General features: G+C 38.0%; 1 protein-coding gene across 4 annotated transcripts in view; it reads left to right on the forward strand.

Moving 5' to 3' along the window:
• Nucleotides 1-24706, forward strand: part of GLRA2 (glycine receptor alpha 2) — a 129645-nt gene that overhangs the window by 28350 nt on the left and 76589 nt on the right. For all 4 annotated transcript variants that reach the window (XM_014960133.1, XM_014960136.1, XM_014960134.1 and 1 more), the window contains exons 4-7: nt 384-607; nt 13546-13628; nt 14840-14977; nt 17716-17930. In XM_014960133.1, coding sequence (XP_014815619.1) covers nt 384-607; nt 13546-13628; nt 14840-14977; nt 17716-17930 — 660 coding nt within the window. The remainder of the gene's footprint in view (nt 1-383; nt 608-13545; nt 13629-14839; nt 14978-17715; nt 17931-24706) is intronic.

A 24706-nucleotide genomic window follows, 5' to 3' on the forward strand; every position in this document is an offset into this window, starting at 1 on the left:
AGCAATTTATTTAAATTAGCAGTTTTATAGAATCTTTGTTGAAATTGTGTATATCTAGCTACAATGCTTTTTGACTTCCTAAGTACCTCTCAGTTAATCCATAGCATTTGAAAGAGGGTAATATTTAATATTGGAGGTTGCAGTTAATATTTTTTTATCACTGCAGTAATTTTGATTTGGAAAATGTACCAGCTGTGTTTATTTGGTTCAATACAGCATTCAGACTGCTTTATTTTCAAATGACAACTCTTCTGTTCAAAGGATAACATAAATGTTTGATGTAATGCTGGTACTGTAGTAAGTCTAAGAGCATAAAGAAAGCTAAAGTAGGCTTCCAGTTTTGGTAAGTGGCTTAGTAACCTTTTTACATGGCATTTCTGTAGGACTACAGAGTGAACATTTTTTTGAGACAGCAGTGGAACGACTCACGTCTGGCTTACAGCGAATATCCTGATGATTCCCTGGATTTGGATCCCTCTATGTTGGATTCTATTTGGAAGCCGGATTTATTCTTTGCCAATGAGAAGGGAGCAAACTTCCATGATGTCACGACAGACAACAAGTTGCTGAGGATTTCTAAAACTGGAAAAGTGTTGTACAGTATCAGGTAAACCAGTTAATTTTTTTTCTCTTCATCCCCTTCTTTCCCCTCACTCCCTGCTTTTCTGGATGTAACTACCCTTACATAACATAATATACACATTTAATTTTTTGTTGTCCCATGTGTACAACTGAAATGAGACTTAATCATAGAAGGGTTGAAGGAAAATTTATTTATGTTCCTTTGCTAAGCTTTTACGTTTCACGAAGTAGTCTATAAGTGGCACAGCAGTACTTCTTAGTCTCATTGGAAACTTGAGGCTGTCTAAAACTTTAATGTTACACCTCAATAATTCCCATTCGCATTAGCTGAAATCACTCTTCTTACTCCTTACTCTACTCCTCAGTAGTTTGTGGGCTGCAGTTCAAAAGTAAAGGTGAATAGTATTTTAAATGACTGCTCAACACCTGAAGTAAAAACATGCTTGAAATGCAATAAACTTGACATGCAAGTCACTGGGTAATCAGATGGATCTATTCACATTTAAAAATAACTGGAATTACAGAAAGTGTTTTTTAATACTGAGTCCATTGAAGTATGTGTCATGTGACTGGATTTAGGCTGAATTAATAAACACTGACAAAACATGATTTGATATGACCTGATGGAATGGGATGTATGCAGAGAATCAGAATTGCATTGCACAGGCAAAGCCAGCAGCAAATAATCTGCAGTATTTATTGGACATTCAGCTTACTGTGCACCATTAATTGCTTAATACAGGTAGTTAAAGATTCAAAACACTGTAATATTGCTCATTCAATGTCTTTTTAAAAAGCAATTACTGTGTTTCATTTGTGTCTAGGAATGCTTCTCAGCTTTTGCCTTTCTTGCATCATGAAAAATAAACATGGTAGTATTTGTTTAGCAGGATTTTTAGTGAATTTACTCATCTGTAAGGAAGATCAGTTTAGAAGGCAGTTGTCTCTGGCTCGGCATTCTGTTTGTGACCTGCATTTTCATTAAGGAACTAAGATTGATCCAGGTTAAGGACAGCTGTGTTTTTTAGGATGCTAAATAAATAAGTAATAACATGGCACTTCCTCCATTTATTTAATTCTTGTGGAAATTCCTTGAGAAGACCCCAGTAATATTTAGATGAATTAAGTAGTGTGAAACGTTAATGTTTATTGAACAAGGTTTCAAACTGGCATACATGAACAGTTAGAGAAAAACAATAGGATGCAAGGATGAAACTAGCACTAGCAGAGTGATAAATATGCTGTCACTTACAAATATTTCTTCTTTCTTCCTGGGGAAGGAATGAATGCATCTGTTTGTTTGAATGACATCAGACACCATCTTATTGGAGGCAACAGTACAGTTGGGTGCTGTTCTGAATGCAGATGGATAATTTTCTTGACATTTGTCCATGCGGGAAAAGTAATATTTTGAGCTGTCATATCACATTTGTAAAATTCCCACACCTAAATGCAAATTAATCTGAAGCAGAGGAAGCAGTGTTCCAATGGAGTACTAAGCAAAGCTCATTGTTTCTCATTTGTATCACAAAGCAGAAATAGAGGCTTGGCACCTCTAACACAGCATATAATTTTTAATAGTACTTTACAGAGAAGAAAACTTTCTAGAGTACAGAAACTTTAAGTCAGAAGTAATTAGAAAAATTTGTCTTTATTCTCTAGGTACTGGGCTAGATGCATCTAGATGCATCTGTGTGTTGCCAGTCGCTTTTAATTGTGCTATGTGGAAATAAACAAGAATATTTTAGTAATTGGTTTCAGTACATTGAGAATGTTATTATGCTGCCATTTTCACTACTGCACCAACAGCACTTCGCCTGACATCATGCTATTTAACATTTAGCCTTTAGTGTGCTGTAAATGTTTAAAGCACTTTGCAAAGATGTCTGAGAAGTAGTGGCGTAGGCTCCTTTGTCATATTTCCAAATTTAATAAAATCAAGGTTAAGTTAATCTCACATAAATATAAACTGCTGTCTGCGTAAAATGAGTTTAGAACTTCTCCTGGTAATTAATGGCTAAGAAGCAAGGTGTGTGTATCATATGACAGTGATATTCCTCCTCCCTATATACTGCACTGAAAACATGGAAATATGCTCCCCAAGAGGCACAACCGGCTTATGCTGTTCAATACTCCCAGAGGCTAATCCTGCCCTTTCTGAGAAGAATTTGGAAGGTCACCTGGAACTAGAATCTTACGGTCCATATTTTACTAAAACAAGATATTTATTGTAGAATATGGGTCCTCAGATAAGTCACAGAAGGGTCAGTGAGGGTCTGGCCTGTGTGGTACCTCCACTCCAATCTTTGGCTCTGGGAATTATCTCACCCCATGATAACCATGAGGCTTTTCATCTTTCTCACAATGAAAGATAAGCCATTCTGTATTTACCGGTGATGGTAGGCATGATGCAGATTTCCATCACAGTTCACCTAGTAATAATTAGTTACAATGCTCATGCTTGCATACTTCTAGATCTATATTTAATAATCTGGGAGTTGTTATAGAAAATAAAGCCAGAGTCGTTGATGGTTGATGTACCCACTTATGAATCATATAAGTTTAGGAGTCCAAACTATTTTTAGATATTTGTTGCATGCTCGAATGAGTACCTTGGTATTTGCTTTGATCTCAGATATTGTGCAATATATGCCGTATAGAGCCTGAGGCTCTGGATAACTGGTTTAAACACTTGGATACTACAGAGAGAAATAGAACCTTGTGGAGAGAACCCAGCACTAGTCAATACCACAAATATATTGTCAGTAGAGATGTAACAACGACTCTTAGAGGCACATGTATTTTGGGAAGTCAGCAGTTATAGCAAATTATATTCAGCAAACAACTACACTTTTGTCAAGATCAGTCTCAGTTGCACTCTTTGAGCTGCAAAACACTTAAATAGTTACAACTTTTATTTTAAAGCTGCCTGCAGAGAGCAGTCAACAAAAAGGGTTTGTTATAGCAGCGTTCAGTAAAATTAGCTTAAGTTGTGTATATCTTGTATGCTGAAAAAACAATGAGAGTTAAGATCAGAACCCACATAATGTCACTCCCCAGATGCCTGTGACTCATCTGCTCCTGACCCTTGAATGATCTCTTCATGGACCAGATTTTGTAGGGAGCTATGCACTTGGAAAAAGTGGCAGAGCTGTGTAATGATACCAAGAATCCTGTTCCTGGCAGTCACATTCTTTATGACAGCTGGGGTTTGCATTGCATATACTGTTGCACTGATTTTATGTTCCAGAGGCAAGGATCGTATCTCTCTGGCCCGTTAGAGACACCTGGGACACCAGGAAAATGTTAAAAAACCTCATAAGAGGCTTCACATCCTCTCTGAGCCACCCATTTGTGCTACCTGATTGCCACAAACTCATTTCAGGCTGTCAGCCAGCTCAGAATATTAGCATCTGCCAAAAGGCTTATTTTAGCAAAGTGATAGAAAATGGAATGCTTTTATTTAAGGTTTAGAGGTTTTTTTCTACATTAATTGCCTCCGCCTTTTAATATTTTCAGTGCATCTCAGCCATATGAGCTTGATGCAGGAGGTGATATAACTCAACTGTAATATTGATCCATGGCACTGAACCTAGAATATATCGGTCAGGAAGGTAAAGAAGCTGTAACTCCGTTTTTTCACCTGCTGCTCCAGAAAACACTCCCATTTGTCTGATAAAGTTGTAGAACTGTGCTCTGAAATGCATTTAGCCAGGAAGAGTTACAAAGCAGATTACTTCATATTTTTAAAATATGCAAAGGTTTTAGAAGGCGTTGCATAATTTGACAAGAGCCACTTGGAATTCTAGGGAGATTTGTGCAAATTCAGAAATTGCATTTCTCCCCCCATTTTGGTTATTCCCGTTCAAAGTGCAATGAAATACCAAGGAATAATTTCCTCAAGTCTTTCAAAATACCTGTATTTCTGTCTTTGTTTATCTTCATAGTGCAAGAAATGTTACAGTTATATAGACAATTAGTTCTTCGTGGTTTCAACTCTTGACTTAGATTTAATTGTTAAATACGACTATGGACAAAGGCAGTCTGTCTGATAGAGAGTAGTACCGTGCTGTTAGGGCATCACAAAGCAGAGGGAATTCAAGCTATCAGAATTCTCTCTCCTTGTCCAGCTGTTCCGGGGGTGATTACTAGCCCCTCCGTTCGGCAACAAGTAGCTGTCGGGATGAGCTGGCACATCCAAAAGCCTTTGCCTGCTTATGCAACCGAAGAGAAGTATCTGTGAAAACAGCACATTTATTTGCAATGCTATCTCCTGTGCCAGCTGCGCTACACAGGAATTTCCAAAATCGACTCTTCCTAGTGTGGCCATAGAGCTGAGTGACAGAACAGGGAGTTGACATCCCCTGCATCCCCACTGCTCCACACACCATTTGGGGTTATAGTACAAGTTACATTGCAAGTAACCTACAGCACTTCTATAATTCCACTTTCTGAGTGGAACTTTTTCAGTCTCCTCTGTACCTGTGGTCTTTGCTCTGTGGGAAGGAAACAGAAAGGAGATTAAAGAAATGCACAGGTAACACTAGTGGTGCCTCTGCAATAGACTGTTCATAGGAAAAAAAGCCTGCTATCCTTCAGACGTTAGATCTTTAGTGTGGCTGCTACAGAATATGTTGCCTTGTTACAGGAAAGTCAGGCATGGGTTTCCTAAAACAGTTTTGGGGTACAGACTTTATCAGCTGTATGATGATTTACACCTCATAACACCGTTGTGCGTAAATCATCCATGGCACAGCACAGTCTAGCCTAGCAGAGTCATAGGAAATGTTATGTTCTACAGCTCAGTGTGTGCTTTGATTTGATGACTTCTATTTTATTTTACAATCTAATGCTGGGATTTAAGAGGATTTGGACTTTACTAGCAGCATTGTCTTTCCATGTGACAGATTAGCAGAGGGGGCAGCAGAGAGATTTATGATTGACATGGCTGTTTACTATGTAGGAATCCCTCTCTCTGACCTCACACAATCGTATTTATTAACCCAGCTCCTATCAGAATAATACCAATATTGACAAGGCGGGGATTTTCCCTTGGAAGTTAATCTCAATCAGCACAAGAACACTTTAATAGAAAATTAGCTAGTTCTCCAATTAGCAAAACTGCACACTGTCCCATGCTCACTGCCCTGACTTTCCAAAAGCATAGAACTTCTTCATACACCTCAAAGTAACTTTTCCACATTAAAAAAAGAACAAAACAAAACCAAAACCAACAACATACAAAACCATCAAAGAATAATCAGTGCAGAAATGCTAACTGCAATAGAGCACATATCTAAAGAGGTTTTGGGTTTGACAGCCATTATGTATTATAGGCAGAAGCCTTATAGACATTATATAAATAGTGCTAGAATCACTAGACTTTATTAAACTGCACAATGTCACTGGGACACAGTGACTTCCCAAATTATGGCTGCATGCTATGTGAATCCAGTGAATTTGATAACTTCATCTTCCCATGGGCATGATTACAATAATAACAATGGTTTCAGACGCTAAAAAATTGCAGCCTTTTGTGGGACAGGCTGCCGTTCTCATTATGGCTGAACCCAATGTCCTAGAGTCCTGCTTTTCACCCATCCTTTTTCTTTCCTTCCTGCCCTTACTCCTGCCTCTCCTTCCACCACATCCCCCTTCCTTTCAGAGTCTTTTAATTAAATGGCCTGAAATCCTTCTCATCCTTTGGAATGGTTTCCTAACATTCTCTTAACTGTGCCCCCCCATCACCCACTACTGTCTTTCTCATTCCTCCCCAATCTACAAATCCAGACTGAGGATTTAGCTGAGGGTTTTCAATACCCTTATTTTTCTGTTGTATCTGAAGTACTTGTTTTGCATAACAAATAATAAAAGCTACTAAATAAATAATAAAGCCTAATGCGGGTACTTTGTTATGCAACTAGCACAGCTATTGTCAAAACCCTATTGATCATCCTGCTTAAGGAAAGAATAATTTACGTTTTAATGACACAAAATTAGTTGCTTTTTCACTTCATAAAGCATTTAAAGCAAAGTAAGGATATGGACATTATACCTGAACAAGTACTTCCTCTAATGCCATGGATGTCTCCAGCTGACACACAAGAGCACTGAAGGTGCTGTAAATACAAACACAATGGAAGAGCTGCTTAGACTGAAGGACAATGCTGCCAGGAGAACAAATGGTTCTGAAATTGCTATAAGTAAGCTTAAAGTGGAAGTTATGTACTGCCTCTAATGCCATGTATGTCTCCAGCTGATACACAAGAACACTGAAGGTGCTGTAAATACAAACACAACTGAAGAGCTGCTTAGACTGAAGGACAATGTTGCCAGGAGAACAAATGGTTCTGAGATTGCTATAAGTAAGCTTAAAGTGGAAGTTAGAAAGTTTCTAAGCATTGAATTCCTAAAAAAATATTTCATCAGAAATGGGGAGGGGAATGGAACTAGATATCACTAAGCGAACCCTGATTATTTTTGAAAGAAATTAATGCTGTCACTATGTGTTATAGCAGATGACCAGATTTGATAGCCCAGAATGTCACTTTTATAGCCCTATACTCCTGAGTCTCTAATAGAGTGGAAGAATTTGTTCTAAGTGAAAAGTGGGAAATGCCGCAGGAGACCAATTTGTACACATAAAGTTCTTTTTGGCTGACAGGATCAAAAAATATTGGCAGGTGGTTACTTCTATGCCAATGGAATAGTTGCGTAGCCAAGACACATGCCTGTGTACCTGCTCTATGGGTAAAGGCAATGCCCTTGATTACTAGTGACGGATCACTCCATTTACCAATTGAACTTGCACTGGAGCAGTTAAAGGTTAGGTGTAAAATGATGCAGGTATGAGAGTCCTTTATAAATGGTAGAAAAAAGCATGTTCTCCTGGAATATGGTCCCAGGATTGAAGGTACTTTGCCAATTGCATTGCAATATATGGCTTAGAGATGTCATCATGCCAGGAGGAAAGCAACACCATACTAAACACACACTGCAGGAAAATTAAGATAGAAAATGACAGAGGAGAATGGAGAGATGAAATACTGTTCTTCATGGAAAGGAAGCAGGTGGTTACAGAATTTAACTGTTACATGAAATCATACTTGAATTTAATTTCATAGATTTGCTTGAGCAATAATTGGAAAATCATTTGCTGGCAGCGCATGTGCTGGCATTGTGCATCTACAGACAATGATTGCATTACAATGAGAAGTGGGATGCCTGTAATGAGAAATCCACCACCCCACTCTGTGCCAGCTCCTGTGTTGTTAAGCAGTACATGAAGCAAAGCAAAGCACTGGAGGGAGTGAGAACATGCTCATAAACAGCAGTATGTGAAACTCCAGCCTACATCTCCCATTTTGCCATCGCAGAGAAGACTCCACATCTCCTCTAAGCCCGACTTCAGACGATTCCCATCTGACAAAAATGAAGCTGCAAAACATGACAAATATTAGGGAGGAATTCCAGGACTCCTCAAAAATGAGGGAAAAAGCAGACAGTTTGACTATTCCATTTAACAGGACAAAGTCTGTAGACTGTAAAAATTACTAGAATTGACATTCAAAATGATGACTCAGGTCCCTGAAAAAATAATGAGATGGGCTACAAAATGAAAAGCTCTTTGAAAGAAGAATGTCAGTGGGATTTTACTATTTTTTTTTCCTTCTGATATATGAACAGTGTGTGTGCCCTTCTTTCAGGAACAGACCATCTAAGAGAGGGGGCTGGGAGGAATATAAGGAGATTTTAGATTCTCCTCCATGCTTCAGTGCCAGTAGCCTAAATGGCATTTGCTCCTGTGTCATGAGATGCTGTCATGGTTGCTGTGCAACTCCATCTCCCCTGCCAGTTTAATGGGGAACTTTGTCTGCTTGTGCTTAGGTAATATTTTAATGTTATTTCAGCATCTAAAAGGTTCAGGAATTTAACCTTCCAAAGAAAAATGTATGGCTAAAAATATTTTTACTTTATCGTCAGCTTAGAGCTTTTGGAAAAATACCAGAAATCTTGCAATTTATGATAGCATCTTTAGAATTGGAAATACTGAACAAAAAAATCCCACTTGTCTAACTAATCCCAACACTGTGGGCTTTGCACAGGTATAAGATTTTTCATAAAAATGGCACATAGTCAATGTCAGCAGTGACCATGCATGTACTACTTGTGTTCTGGTATTTGCAACTTAAAATCCTAGTGTGTGAAGTCTCTTGTTCCAACAGCTGAGCTGCTGACGGCTGTAGCTTGAAAGAACAAAGGGATAAGAATAGAAAAAAAATGTTATTTTTGATACTGTGCCTACTCATGGTGAGGCATTTGTTACTATTCATGCTTATGAGGAGATAATAATGCTTTTTTGGACATGGAAGGGACTTGTACCTATATCTCTAGGACTATTTAAATTTCCAACAGTACTTCTATACTTAATAAGACTCACTGTAGATATTTCTCATTAGAAAAATCTATATGAGGAGGCTGTTGTTATGTAGCCCACTCACAAGCTTCCCCACTTGCAATATAATTAATGAAAATTATATTCCCCCCCTTGTCATCAGATACCTCGTACTGTGATCCACAGAGCCCTTCTTTTGTGGGATCTGTGTCCTCCTCCAGGGTGAGAGTTATCACTGAGATGAAGGGAATTTTTGGGTGAGTCACAACACAGCAGGCTAAGGTGTGATAGCTGCTTGTAAAGAAGTAGGTTAGAATACAGTTTAATGGTTGTTGCAGATTAGGCAATACATCAAATCCCAGTTAAAATTAGGTGTTATCTTAAATTTATATAAAAATTTCTTGTATTATGTAACATGTAAACCTAATTCCCTAAGGGTTTAATGCAATACTAGCAGTTCTTCAGTTTTGTGTTGCAGACCTTTCACAGACAGTCTGCATATGTAGTATGCTGAAGTGTTTTTGTAGCATTGTGAGATTCTCAGAGGAGTGGCATGACGGTGACGAGCATTAGCATTCAAAACCCCTAAGAGAAAGAATGAGATTGAAGATCATCTTGAGAATAATCTGTTTAATTTTACTCCTGTTGATTTTTTTTTATTTATTAAAGGGCCTTACCCTCCACTGATACTGCAGTTTTGGGGATTAAGTGTCAAAGAGCAGACCGGCCTCAAGGTTTAACAACTTGAAGAGGGGGGGGGGGGGGATTTGGTGTGAACAGGGCAACAGAAAAGGGATGGAGAAAGGGTATGAGGATAGACTAGGATGCAGAGAAAAGAGGTTGGGCTACAGGTCATATAAGTGTCCCTGTGAGAGATGTAGGCTAGGTTGGCAGACATAGGAGGAGGTAGGGAAAGCATACCAAGGACCAGAGAAAGGAGAGGACTGCTCTAGGTGGACCTGCTCTGGCAGGGTGGTTGGACTAGATCATCTCCAGAGGTCCCTTCCAACCCCTATCATTCTGTGATGAGCGCTCAGAACTTGATTGCACTGCGTGTAAATACCTCTGAGCTCCCTCAGCTGCACATGCATGTCACCACTCTCCTCTGGCTTTTCCTCCGAGGATGATGGCTGGTGACAGTGGCTACATTTAGGGCAGCAGCCAGCCTGTGCTGAGCTCTGCTGCTGACCCATCTGAGGGCATGTCTGCTCCCATCTGGAGAAAACACTTATGTTGCAAAGCAACATGTTCAGGTGTTAAAGATCACCAGCATGAGGGTCTCCACCGACTAACATGTTGTCAGGCTATTTATTTTTACCCACAGGATGCCTTATTCTGGCTTCTGTGACAAAGGAGGCCACAGCCTGCAGGACTTCTGCCTTCCTGCCTGCAGAAGTGGGAGACACAGATCTCTCAATGATGCTGTAAAAGGGTTTCTGAAGTGACCAGAAATGAAAGATGTTGAGCTGGGGTGGGAAGAGAGACAGGCCCGCAGCCCAGGGGATGAAAGAGGGGGTGTGTGAACGAGATGCTGCGTGAAGAGATCCTGGCAGTGCCCACTGCACTTTGAAGGCATTTAAGTATCAGCAGATGCTGCTCAGAAGGACTGAGCAGGACACTAGGAGTCTATGAGGGAATCCTCAGGAAGAAGGTCCAAAGTTTAAGATACGCAGTGCTGCCCTGTAGTACTTGGATTACAGCCCTGCCTCTACTAGAGCATTGCTCAGTAATGTTATTGATTTATTTTTTTATTATTTTTGTCACAGTGCCGACTAATTGTTCATTCTTTGTTTTCTGGCTCTGATTCTGCATTTTGTTCTGTTCATACTCTATTTGCATTTTTCCAGGATTTGATTCTTCCTTGAGTGCAGGCTGGGGGAGGGAGCAGGGAGAGAAAGAAGAGACCAACCTCACCTCTCCTCTGGGGTGGCTTGTTGGCCCTAGTGTTGTTCCTGAAGTGCTGGGGTGCTGGAGATGTGACTCTCCTCTACTCCCTCACAACCTCTTTCTGCTCAGCTGGAAAATAAAATGTGCCCAACCTCAGAGCTCTCGCTGAGCGAGCTATGTGACCTGAGCCTGGCTAACAGGGGGTAAAGGCTGATCAGGTAACTGAAGACAAAATCAAGTCCTTGGCCAGCCTGTTCTCTTTTCAGCTTTACAGACTGTTCATAAAACTGTCCCCATCAGTGTTTTATGGTGCTATGTCACCATATGGCGCTATCATATATCTACCTATCATCGATGGAGACAAATCAGTTTATCCCTAGGAATATTGAAAACTGCAACTGGATATAATTTCTTTCTTATGAGTTTGATATTAGACTAATAAAAGAGACCCACCTGCCCATGTATGTAGTCAAACTCCAGATCATTTGAGGGTTTTGGGGTGTAGAAAGGGATGAAGGGGGCAAGGAAGCATAGTCAGCATGCAAAACACACAGTAAGATCTGAGGGGTGCATAGACCATGCCTACTTCAATGAATACAAACGAATGACATATTTAGAATGGCTGCATTTGTGCATAGGCACGTCTGAAATGAATTTAAAACATCTAAGCCATAATTAGAAGATGATAAAAAAGGAGGAGAGTTTGATATATCAAAATTTCAAAAAAGAAGGCAGAAGTGTTTTTTTTTGTTAATACTGGAGATTAGCAATTTAAATAGTTCAATCTTTAATCCAGGAAATTACCCTGTAAAAATGTGACTAGTTAGCATTTGCAGAGCACTTAAAATATTTAAATGAGTAAAGGGCAGATTTTCAATAACTTTTATATGCCTACCAGATGCACTATTTTCTCTAGATGACTAATTTATTTTTTTCTTGATGCTTATGCTATTTGCTCCCAAAGGTTAAATGACAGTTTATTTACTAAGGTGGTATTGAGGGGACTACTGGGGACTTCATCTCAGTGCACTTCACTGCCACAGACAACTAATATCTAATTTCCTGATATGATCACCTTGTACGCTGAAGACTGTGCCAAGAGGAAAATAATACGACTTTTTCTGTGTAACCCACAAGTAGGCAAAAACAGAGATGTTGAATGTGATTTTTGATCTTGCTGAGACCTTCTTGATCTCAGTTACCTAAATATCATCTTCTTGTCATAGTGCTTTAATGGCAGAACAGTAGGACTAGAAGGCCCAGTCAGGCCATTCCCAAAAATTCACATGATGAAGAAATAGACTGAAAGAGCTTGAATCAGCTGTATATGGTGAAAAGCACAAAATCACCATGTGAGACAGAGCTTAGTGAAGTTTTTGTTCATACAGATCATATTTGCCTGTGGGAAAGCATACTTACAAGATTAGGCCTGTGGGTTTACTGGCATAATTAAAAAAATTATTCTCATTGTACTGTGTTAATGTTTCAGTGTACCTTCAAATCAGACAATCTAGTTCTTGTCCTTGATGATAAATGGGGGCAGATGTTTGTGTTTATTTTCTTTCTTTGTGTCAAAGTGGTTTTTGTGCTGAAGGTAATCTGAAATAAAAGTGTACTGTTTTTATATGACTTACCCATAAATCTTAACAATTTTTCTGTTCTTCAAAGCAGCTAGTTGTTTGCAATTATGTCATCTTAGTATTTTCATTTGTTAAAAGTTCTTTCTTCTCCCTACACAAACCTGAAAAGAAATGAAGTGGAGGAGAAGTCTTGAAACAGGTTTCAATCAAATGTTTAAAAGTAAGCTGAACTAAAAAAAAAAAAAAAAAAAAAGGAAAAAAAAAAAAAAAAATTTCTGATTTTCACACTGCCTCTGTAAAAGCATTGGCCCAAGCTATACAACAATAGATAGCTTGTTTTACTTATTCTAACTATATTTGGTTTGAAAATCCATACTAAAAAAAAAAAAAAAAAAAAAAAAAAAAGAGGAAAGAAACATTAAGAATATTCCCATCCAAGTAAAATTATGCTTTATCTGGGACAATAACAACTGAAAAATTAAAAGAGAAATTTAGTTTGTATGATAATGTTCCTTTAGGCTTGCTTTCTTCTGTCTGTACTCTTTATCTTTTAATGTTATGTGATTCTAGCTTTTACTGTATGGTATTTTTTTCTTTCTTTTAATGGCTAAGCAGTAAGAATGAAGGGTTGGAAATGGGCCTTAAAGAGAACAAAAGCACTCTCTGTTGAAAAAAAACCCTGTGATTTTTGTTTCCTTCCTTTGCTTTTCCAAAACAAAGCCTAAAAATGTGCATCCCATGATCAGTCATTTCAGCTTTTGCATTATTTGGGTTCAGAATTATACATAAAACATTCACTGGTACATTAGTAGAGAGCATGTCTTGCTGTCTTGGATGTTGTCTTCTCTGTCCCTGCTCTGTTCAGCCAATGTAGCCAGCGAGTGCCTGGTTTGCTTACGTGCTCTGTCTTCACAGCTCTTATGTCCTTAAAAGCTCAGAAGGTAGAGTCCAACTTCTGTCTGAGGTGTTAAGAATTGGTCTCGATCCTTTAACCTCTAAACAAGGAGCTTTGGATAAAACCTGTAAACATGATAAAACAGGTAAACCTGTAGATTTCTAACAATAGCTTCTTTGTTTTTTCTTTTTTTCCTCCAATTTTAGGCTAACTTTAACCTTATCCTGTCCCATGGACTTGAAGAATTTTCCTATGGATGTACAGACATGTACAATGCAGTTAGAGAGCTGTGAGTGTCTAATTGCTTTACCTAGCAAAGAACAAAATTTTAACGTAACAGTCGGTGGTTAGATGGATCTATATTGTCTTATTTGTGTGGTGAGACTCAATATCCCTATTTTGCAAGGGAAAATCAAGGAGAAAAGTGCTTTAACTGTCATACCATGCGGGTCCCCTGTCTCTGAACTGTTCCTGCTCCCTTCCCTTTCCCCCTCCCGTGGCATCAGTGCTGAGTCATTTCCAGGGATAACCACAGCAATGCTGTGGAGGAGAAATTAAATCTCAGGAAAGGAACAGCAATTAGAACACAGCCAGTGATTAGGTATGTCTGTTCCAGACTTGCTATGGTCTTTTGAAAAATGAAGCAGGGGTGCTATAGGTACAGTTATGCTGGTAAGATAAACATGGTCACAGCATGGACTTGGATCTCCACAGCACACGCTCATCCATACTGCGTAACTGGCAGCACACACCGTGGCACTGTTTTGACCTGCACTGAATAAGAACCAGACAAAACCAGGAGGGGCTTGGATAATGGCATATGCCAGCAATCATTCCCAATAGTCAGTAGGTACAAGGCCAGCTTGGTTTTTTTGTGGGGAGGGGAGAACAGGTGTAGCTGTATGAGTATGAGTTGCTGGCTACCACCTGTCTCTGGGGCCAGAGAGTGGCCACAGGTTGTTAAATTTACCCATATAGATGTAACCATTGCAGAATAAAAGAGAGTTCAGTGAGTTAAAGCTTCACTTTGCCCTTCACACCTTTCAGTGGTAGGTTCACAAGTTACTAAAGCTGCCATTTTCTTTTTGGTAGGGGCTCAGCATTCTTCAGTCTAGAAATCCTTGTTTTGTTGGTGCCCACCAACTCCATCATCAAAGAATGTTGAAAATAAAGCAAAATCAAGCTAGCTGATACATGGGGACAGAGAAATGTCATTTCAGTTGTAAACAGTATCTTTGATGGGCCAGCAAAATGATTTTTAGTGGCAACCCGGGGCAGTATTTCAGAACATAATGGTGTTACTTGTTGCTCTTAACACACTAATCATGTAGTAATAGTAACTAGTAATGAACCGCAGTAGTGCTGTTGTTAATCAGTTTAAAAATATAGCTGTGATAACATATATTGTGATATAACACATGCTTCTCAGACATAATAATATTTGCTTCTGATATTTTCCAGTCAGTTGTGATCTAATAAACTCTGATTTCTTTATTGTAGTTGGCTACACTATGAATGATCTGATATTTGAGTGGCTAAGTGATGGACCTGTGCAAGTTGCAGAGGGTTTAACCTTGCCACAGTTTATTTTGAAAGAGGACAAAGAGCTTGGTTATTGCACAAAACATTACAACACTGGTGAGCATTATTCTATTTTTTTCCATTAATTGGTCTAATTGTATCTATTGTCAATTTGCAAAGGGAAAAGATGGGTAAAATGAAAAAAAAATGAGATCAAAATTTGATTCAGCCACACATCTTTAAATCTGAAAAAAAAAAGAAATTTTCTCCATTTTATTTTTATTTGTTTGAAAGATTTTGTTTTTAAATGTCCTTTCATTTCATTAAAGATATTCTAACATACGTATTCTAATTCCTTAAAATCATTAAGGAGTTTAAAATCTTACAATACTGATTAAAAATCTAGTTGTTTTGATTTCCTTAAAATGAAACTTTTTAACAAATTGAATCTTTTCTTAAATATTGATTCAGCACTTTTAAAGCACTGATTTTTCTGACCTTAATTTATTTCTCCAGCATATCAAAGTGCAAATGAGGAAAAAGAGCACATTTTCACCAGCTTTTATGTGTGGTCTAATTTATGAAATGCAGTATTTGAAAAGACAATGCCTTCATTGTTGATCTGAATAGTGTACAGACATTAAATATTCGTAAATTAAATGTTTGCTTAAAACTGTAATCTTTTTCCTATATTTGCTATTTTGAAGTTTCAAAGGCTGTGTTTTCTGTCGTTAGCTTTACAGAGCAAAGAGAACACTGTTAAAATATGGATTTAGCTGCTTGGAGTTTATTTAATAGGGACAGTATTTAGAGAACGGTTTGCTGGGTGCTTGCTGGGATTAGATATAATCCCTCTCATCTAAAAAAGCTTTTTCATCATTTCAGTGTAAGAGCCAATCTGGTTGCATCAAATACATTTGTTTCACTCTCTGAAATAACATGATGTGAGAAGTTCTGCCTCTGCCAAAAATGCCACATTCATTTCTTATGAAAAGAAAATTATTGTTTTTAATTTTTACAAATACAGCTTCTTATTTTGGGACCCAAAGTGCCAATGAAGGAAAACTGTGATTCCATGGTCCAAGACTCATGGAAAGGGGGACTGCTGTGACTTCTCATCTTTTCTCACACTTAAAGGGGATAATCAAGAGTAAATTCCAATAGACAGAGCTTACCCATTTGTTATCTGGCTGATACAAAGTTTAGCTATTTCCCATCACATAACTCAAACTCTGAATAGCTGAGTTCATCTGCTTTTCTATTTACTGTCAGATAACAATTCCGCAGGGTCAAACACTGAAAGTAAGAGATGGGGAGAGCATGAGAAACAGCTTCCTTGTACACCCATGAAAATTCCCCACAAAAATGCCAATTAGTATCTCCCATTACATGTGGTTAAACAAAGTGGATGTCTAATTACCAAAAGTTAAAAGTGTGTGGCCTGCCCAGGGGAACTGAAAAGCAGTATTCAAGCAAAAGAAAACTTTGCCTACAGGCATCCACATTGCCGTCTTCTCTGTAAAATGATCCTTCAGGTTTGCTATGAAATTAAAATACGGATAAAAGTTGTATTATTCAGTCTTCTCCTCCCACCCACGCTGCAAGGTGCTCTGTCCAGGTTGCATCACCTGGATCTGGAGCACATGTGACAGATTGGGCTACTCTAATGCCACTGCTGCCACACGTGGCCACCCCACACTTTTTGAGTCCTCTTCTGTAAGGGCAGACTGGTCAGGATCCATCATAATCCAGGTCTCAGAGTCTGGATTCAGAGTCACCGGTCAAGCTACTCATATATGAGCTTCTATCCTGCCAAAAGATATTATTCATTTCTTCTCCCCTCCTTTCTTTGCCAAAGAGCCTCCACATTGTACTTTGTGCCATCTCTTGCGCTCTGCCATTCAGCTTTCTAGATTAGTAAGAGTATGTGTGCATCACAAAAAGGAGCAAAAAAATCTAATTTCACCTGAAAGGATAAAGAAGGAATAATATATCTTCATACAGTTGACCAACCAACACAAAAGGGGTCCTTTGAAACCATTAGCATGACATCTCATGAAGGACAGACGTTTTTGTACTTGGATTAGTCTGCCTCAAGTGAGAGTCTTCACAGTACCCAAACCACAGTCAGGATAGACAGTAATTTGGAGAGCAGCACAGAGTGACTGGATTAGCAGTTGATGAACTGTTGCAGCTCAGGACCCTGCATTCCCCTCCACACGAAAAGCTCCGCTGTCAGGCAATCCTAAACTTCTGCCCTCCCCTACCCCTGTGGGGCAGCTATTTGTTGTTTGAACAATCACTCATCTCCCACATGAGATAGTTGTGGGCTTCCTGGAGTTAGATTTTTGGCAAAATTCAAAGTAGGCTTTGAGTTGATTTTGCAACAAGAAGTAATCAGCAGCCACAGGCAAATGACATGACCAGAATGAGGAGTGTGTTACACCATAGGACTGTGAGACTAATTGCTTACAATTTGTCTGATTAAGTACATGTTAGCTTAATCTCAGGTCATTAAAAGAACAAAATGCTGTCCCCTTTTACACAAAACATTTTATTTGACTAAAGTAAAATCTTATTAAATTTTGAGAAAAGAAACATTACATTATGTTCTCCAGAGGTGAAACAACTGTGCAAATATTCGTTTACTTGGTTGATGTGAAGAATTAGGCACAGCTTGCTTCAGGGATCTTGTGCATTCCCCAAGCTAGCGTGCAACAAATGGCCAACTCACATTTTTGTATCAGGAACTTCTTATAACGTTAGATTAGAAAACAGGCAACACATCTAATTATGTTTAGAAAGCAAGATTAAAATGTGCAAAAAACATTTATGAAAGTAATTTCGTGTTCTAGGAAAGTTTACATGCATTGAAGTCAAGTTTCATTTGGAGCGTCAGATGGGATACTATTTAATCCAGATGTACATTCCTAGCCTGCTGATTGTCATTTTGTCCTGGGTTTCTTTCTGGATCAACATGGATGCTGCTCCAGCTAGAGTTGCACTGGGTATCACTACAGTTTTGACAATGACCACACAAAGTTCAGGATCGAGAGCTTCCCTTCCAAAAGTAAGGAAATAATTTTGTACCACCTACTTGTTATGAAAAATAAATATTTGTTCTAATTTTGAAGTTTCTGAAATATCTGTGTAAATATGTGTCTGCTAAGGATGCAGGAGAAAGTGATAACAGTGTGGTGTTAAACTGTTGCAATGCCCTTGTATCTGGACTAAGGCAGGTTTCTGCTGGTTTGTGGGATGGCTGGAGGGTTCAAAGGCATGGATTTTTAATGAGTTTTTACTGGTTTTGACACTCAGTTTTTGGCATTTAAAAGCTGTTTTTTTCTGAAGTATTTAAGTACCTCATTGTCATGAAAATTGGACATTCTGTCTGACTGGGGTCTTCATAAACTCTGTTATTGTTCTTTTCTGGACTGTTGGACTCTCAAATATTTTGATATTTCTAGATATGGTACTTAGTCCAATGAGTGCATAAATATAAAAATATATATGTATATATAAAATACATACATATGTATATATGTGTGTGTGTATATATATATATAAAACCCTATGCATACACCTAGAAGATTTCTCTGGAGAACCCTTTCAGTAAGGACTGCCGATGTCTTTGCTTCGTAGCAGAATTTGTCTGTGTTCTCATTTGAGTGTTGTCTGCAGACCTCCAGCCTGTCTATGCACAAAAATATCCTCTCACTCAAATTTTGTGGTCTTTTTAATCCAGGCCAGATGCTGCAGATGGGTTTACAGATTATATACTGGATTCTTTGTTTAGTCAGGCTGACAGCTCTTTTCAGCATGGGCACAACCTGAATGCTTCTGCTGATAGCATTCCCAGCAGGATTTCACGTGCACACTCAGACTTTGTACAATTTTCTGGAAGAAAGCTCAGAGGTAGATCAGTTTACAATAATCTAAGGAGTCAGGAGGTGTAATCCCTGAAGAAAGGAGCAGCAATTCAGCATCACAGGGACTGGGATCATAAAACCACTCTAGCAGCAATGAAAGCACAAGTTTTGACTGTTTTATAGATCATGATCTATTCAAAAAAGCATGTTTTATTTTTGTTCTACATTACCCTCAGTATCATATTCTCATTCCAAATACTGTAATTTGCTCAAATGGAGCATATATAGGGCAACTTCAAAAACTGCAGATTGTGTTACTCTTCTGTTGGTGATGAGAAACTATCACTTAAAAATCTGATGACTACAACAGTTGGTTCAGCTTCACTTGTTCACTTGGAGATATGTATAATTTTCCATGCAAACTGACAGCCTTTCATATATTAATTCAGAATTTCAAATGGATAATTCCTTAAACATTTGTTCAGACAACTCAGTCAATATTACCAAGTGAGCACTCTGAAAAGAAAGTCAACAAAGCGATAATCTTGGCAAGGAGCATACAGGCTCTGTAGATACCAAGTTTGGAATCACCAAAGACTGTGTCTAGATGGTACAACACGATTCCATGCTGATATATTCCAAGTTTCTTCCAAATTAACTGGCTTGAGAATTAGAGATGATACAATCACTGTAGTGGAGATTTCCACCCACACTTCCAGCTGGGCAAACGTACCCTGCCAAGAAGCTCTGCACTGTTAGCATGCCCAAAATGCTAACACTTTAGAAAGACTTTTTGTCATGTACTTTTGCTCCAGTTGAAATGTTTCTCCTTTTCGTACTCTGACTTTTTTGAGTAGAAAAGTATTTGCTGGGTAATTTTCTGGGCTTCTGCTGAGTGAAAGAAATGGGAAGATCCAGAATATGTTGACTGTGTCTATTTGAATATTGGAGAGGTTCCTCTCCAGCCTCAGGATTAAATAGATTTATCTCAGCAGCTGTCAGAGGATAGGTAGTCTCCGGCACTACTCTGTCCTCTCCTGGTTCTTTCTGTTGTGCTCCTTTGCCATAAAATAGGTAATAAGGAAAAGTACCTCACCAGAGAGCCCAGCACACATTTCAATCCGGCTACACTCGGTGGTTTCAATTTCACTGTGTAATTCAGCTGAGCTGTACTTTATAGCTTTGGTGTTGATACAAGTGAGTTAATCCTCAGGGGGGCTTTTGAAAGTGTACCAATTGACTTAAAAATGTGATTCTAAGTAAATGCTAGTATACATGCTAGCTGGTTCCCACCTTGGATTACTCAAGTACCCAAAGAAACACGGGATTGACCAAACCCAAAGTGCTTCAAAATGGGCTTTGTATGCAAGTGTAGCTGTATAGCCATGTACAGCCGTACAGGTCTCATACCACCAGTATCTGATTCCTTACACAAAGAAGGAAGTTTTTCTTTCTCTTGCTGTTGCAGGTGCCTAGCTATTTTAAAACCTGATCTATAAGTTAATACTAAAATTATAATTTTTAATAAAATTTGTCCAGTTGAAATGTATTTAGAAATAAAAATATGAAACAAATTGAGCCAAATCAATGTTAAATCTGAAGCCCCAAAATGGCTCTTTAAAAGTCATGTTTTTCTAAGTCCTGTCTACATATCGCCAAGACACAGGAAGTTAGGCTGTCAATAGAACATCCATTTAAAACTTGCTCCAAGCATGAATATGTAAGAGAATAAGAAATGACAGGAGGGCTATTTTTGCAAGAGTACTAAAAAAACAGATGCTTTGTGAAAGCAACCGAGGCTTGAATACAAGAGTTATATTTTTTTTCATCCATCCTCCTTTGTGTCCTCTTCTTATTTACACACATTTATAAAACTTAACATTACCTTTAATTCACCCACTGTTTCATATCAAGACCTTCTTCTTGTTCTCTATTTCAGTAGAGCTTCATCAAAAAAACCCCAAAGAGCACAAAAACTCACCAACTTTAAAAGGAATTTACCATAGAAATTATTAGGCAAAGAAGTACTGTGATGAGAGGATTCCTGGTTAGAGTTTTTTTTGTCAGTTTCCAAGTTACTATCTAAATGTTGAAAGTAGTACCATTTGGCAGTAATTCACTACATATTGTTCTCAGCCCTGGTATAAGATTACAGAGTTCTGTTTGCTTAAAGCTGTTCTTTTCCATATTAATAACTAATATTCGTTTTTATACGCAGATTTCATAATGGTAGGTCATGGCAACGTAGATATTAGGTATTCAGCTATTGAAAATTAAACATAAGATTCTGCTGAAAAGAAAATAAAATGAAAGGAAAAGAAATGAAGGAATAAAATTAATTGCAGCTGAGGCTTGTGTTTGCTGCTCATAACAGAAGCATCTAGAAAGCCTCTTCCAAATGAAATATAGTTATATTTCTTTGGTAAATTTTGTAGTGTTTCTGTGGAATTATTGTCTGTGGATAATATCTCTGGCTAAGAATATTCAGTTAAATTCCAGTATCAGCAACATAATGATAAAAATATCAACATGTATTTTTTTTCCTTATTCTTCTACAAAGTTTTTTTTTTTTTTGTTAAAAATTGTAAGAAAAATCCATGAGAGAATTTACATTGCAACAAAGCTACTGTTCTAGGAAGAGAGACCTGCAGTGCCTCTTTCAGAAAGCAGGAAGATTCTCTCCCTCCACAGTTTTAGCATGAGCTGGGCAATGCCATGTCCTGCTTCCTTCATGGACATGAAATAATGATTTTCTGTATAGGGAGCATCTGCAGGGAAATACTGTCAACCTCTTTTATAGTGCTGAAATTATTTTGTGCTTGTCACAGAAGTCTAGGGAAGGGTCTTGTAACCAGAATTACCCTTACTGGCTGTGTTAGGGGGTAGTAAGGAACTCATCCAGAAAGCCAGGGTTGAACACCTTCCCTCCAGTTTGGCTAATCCATTGCTGGGATGCCCAGAAATGGTGATCTAAAATAGCAGGGTTCCTATGATCAGTTCCACTTCCCACATGTTCATGTGTGGGAGCCTTACTCACATCTGACACTCTGTCTGGATTCCTCTGGTTGTGTCATTGTTTGCCACTTGTCTAGATAAATATTTGTGCACCCGGCTACACCAGTAGCTCTTGCTGATTGGCCAGCTGAGCAGAAATCTTGGTTGCCAACTGGGTCATCAGTGTGACCACACATCTACAATGAAACCGTCAGGAAACTCTGAGCTTTCTATGTGCATCCTGTGCATGAGCCTGAGAGCTCCTTTGCACCTGGGGTTTGCTGGATGTTTCCTATGCAGAGAAAGTCTATGGCCCATAGATCAGGAATCTGATGTATCCTACTGTACTTCCATGCAACACTCAGCACATTCTTAGATCCAACGCCTTCTGGAAGTATCAGACCCACAGCACAAAAATGGTGGTATGTATTCATCAAAATATGGATTTAGGAACATCTGGTCGTCATAAAAGGTACAGAAACATAGAATATGCCTTGACATATATTATAGTATCAGCTGTGTATAAGCTGGTGGAATAAAGGGAACGTTATCAAGGTACAATAGTTCAGAATTGTTGGGAAATGTTAGAAAAGAGTTATTTTCTTCAGAGCATTGAAAGACTATTCTCTTGCTATTTTGTTTATTTTTAAACAGCTTCCCTTTTGTTGAATCAACAGAATCAAAAGTTTTAAAGCATTTTCAAAAGAGGCATTTGAAAAAATAATGAGTTCTCTGCTGTGCTAGTAATTGGGTGTTTTTCAGATTGCTTTCTTCTTAAAACACTTATATGAACCAAACCTTAGCAACAACAGTCCAAGAAAATGAATTACTTTTAATGACATAAAGCAAAACATTTGAGGAAACTTTAAGTCAAGTCAGTGATAGCCACTGTATTTTACACAGTTGCATAGAACTCATATTGTGTTACTTTAATGCTCAGTGCTTAATGAATACATGTTTCTTCCCCAGGGAGCAATCTGTGCAGAAAGAAAATCTCATTCAAAGCTCACTGAAACCACTGGGAGTCCTTCCATTCACTTCATTTTGCTTTGGATCACTAAATGCATTACCCAATGCAATAAAAGCATTATATTCTAATAGGTGCAGAGACCTGTAAAACCAAAGTCAATGAAGTCTATCCCCTTTGGCAGTAAATGATTGCTTTTATGTATTCTCCACTATCCCCAACATTTTTGGAGACTTTTCAAGATTCTAGGGCTTTTAGCAGACCAGTCTGAGAAAGTAACCTCTCTTTTTTTGAATGCCAGAAGTTCTCAAGTATAGAAACCCCAAGCATACAGCACATGTTTTATTTTGAATTACAGTTAAAATAATTTCATAATGACAGTTAAAAAAAAAAAAAAGGAAGATTTGAGGAGAAATAGCAATAAATAAAAATGAATAGATGCATAAGTGCTGTGATAAGACATGATATTATTCTGTGTTCATATGTTTTCATAGGAAGCAGGGCAATTAAGATGATAGTTTACTCTTTAGTATAACAAAACACAGAGCCGACACATTTTGGTGTAGCATTATGGTAAAAAAACCCACAATAATAAAGTAACTTGGAATTGAAGAAGTTTTTTGATAAACTACTTTTACTCTAGTCTCTGGATCTGAAGAGGAAATACAGGAGTAATTAAATTATCATGAGATATATTAATTGGCACTTGGCTTATGTGGGTGTCTGAGGACTTCATGCACTCCTTAAATAATTAAGCGAACCCTACTTTTATTAGATGTTTACAAATTCCTGTTGGAGACCTGATGGTCCTAAAACATTACCTTGATATTTAATATGACTACCCCATGTCATAAATTTATGTATTCTGATAGGAGAACTGCAAACAAATTTCCACCTTTAAAAAATTTGTTCAGGGTCCTTGAATGGATTTAATAAGAAACATCCTAGTGTTTTTCAGTTTTCTTGGCCATAATAAAAGTGGGTATGCTATCCAAACTCTTGGGTATGCTATCCAAACTCAGGTTGTGCTGTCATATAACCACAAGGATCTACCCTTGTGCCATACGCCTAATGGGAAATGTTTTAGCACTCACTTGTTGTGTTCATTTCCAATGTTCTTATATAACTTTCTTTTCCCTCCCCATTGTAATATAAATTTTATATGATATAAAAAGGATAACATATATGAATTTATTTTTTTTTTACTTAAGAGAATAATGAAACCTGCTTTAGTGCTTTTTTGAGCTTGGCAAAGCTTAGTACAACTAAATCTTGTATTCAGATGATGTTTTCAGTATCTATTGTTATATTCCATTCTAGTATTTGAATCTGTTCTACACTACATAACAAAGGAAATCACATAGACTAGACCTATTTTTCAACAAAAAAAAATGTTCCAATATACAAGGGTCATAAGCAAGTGAGCACGTCTTTGCTTGCTGAGACTTATTGAAGCGATTATTTGAATTCAAACTGGTTTTGACTAAATATAGAGTTCTGTGTGCAAAATAAGAAGTCCTACAAAATACTATAAAATAAATTCCTGTCAAGTTGTTTATAAAAACCTGCTCGTAATTTATAGTTCATAAAAGGTGTTTTCTGATTCTGCTCTACAGCTTTTTCATATTCTATTTCTTTATTCTTACTTCCCCCTTTACTTATATTTTCCCATGAATGGTTTTGAGGCAAAATGTTAATGTGTTTGTGCTTGAGGGCAAGTGAGTGTTTTAACTGCAGTGGAAGATGTGGTATGATGATACATTATGTATCAGAGATAACTTTTTAGCCCCTTCAAATATCAATAGCACTGTGGCCATGTTAACACAAGCTTGAAAATACATGCTTGGTCCCAATGAAAAGAGTGTGTAGTGCCCAGAAACTTCTCTGCTGCTTCCACCTACATCAGCTGGTTTTGTAAAAGACACTTTCCCTTCTTGCAAATCTTGGTCCTTTGAGATCTAGGCAGATACTTACACAGCTAACCTATGCAGTTACAACATCACTGGGAGCAGTATC

Source organism: Calidris pugnax, unplaced genomic scaffold (genome assembly GCF_001431845.1).
Source record: "Calidris pugnax isolate Ruff unplaced genomic scaffold, ASM143184v1 scaffold188, whole genome shotgun sequence".
NCBI lineage: Eukaryota > Metazoa > Chordata > Aves > Charadriiformes > Scolopacidae > Calidris > Calidris pugnax.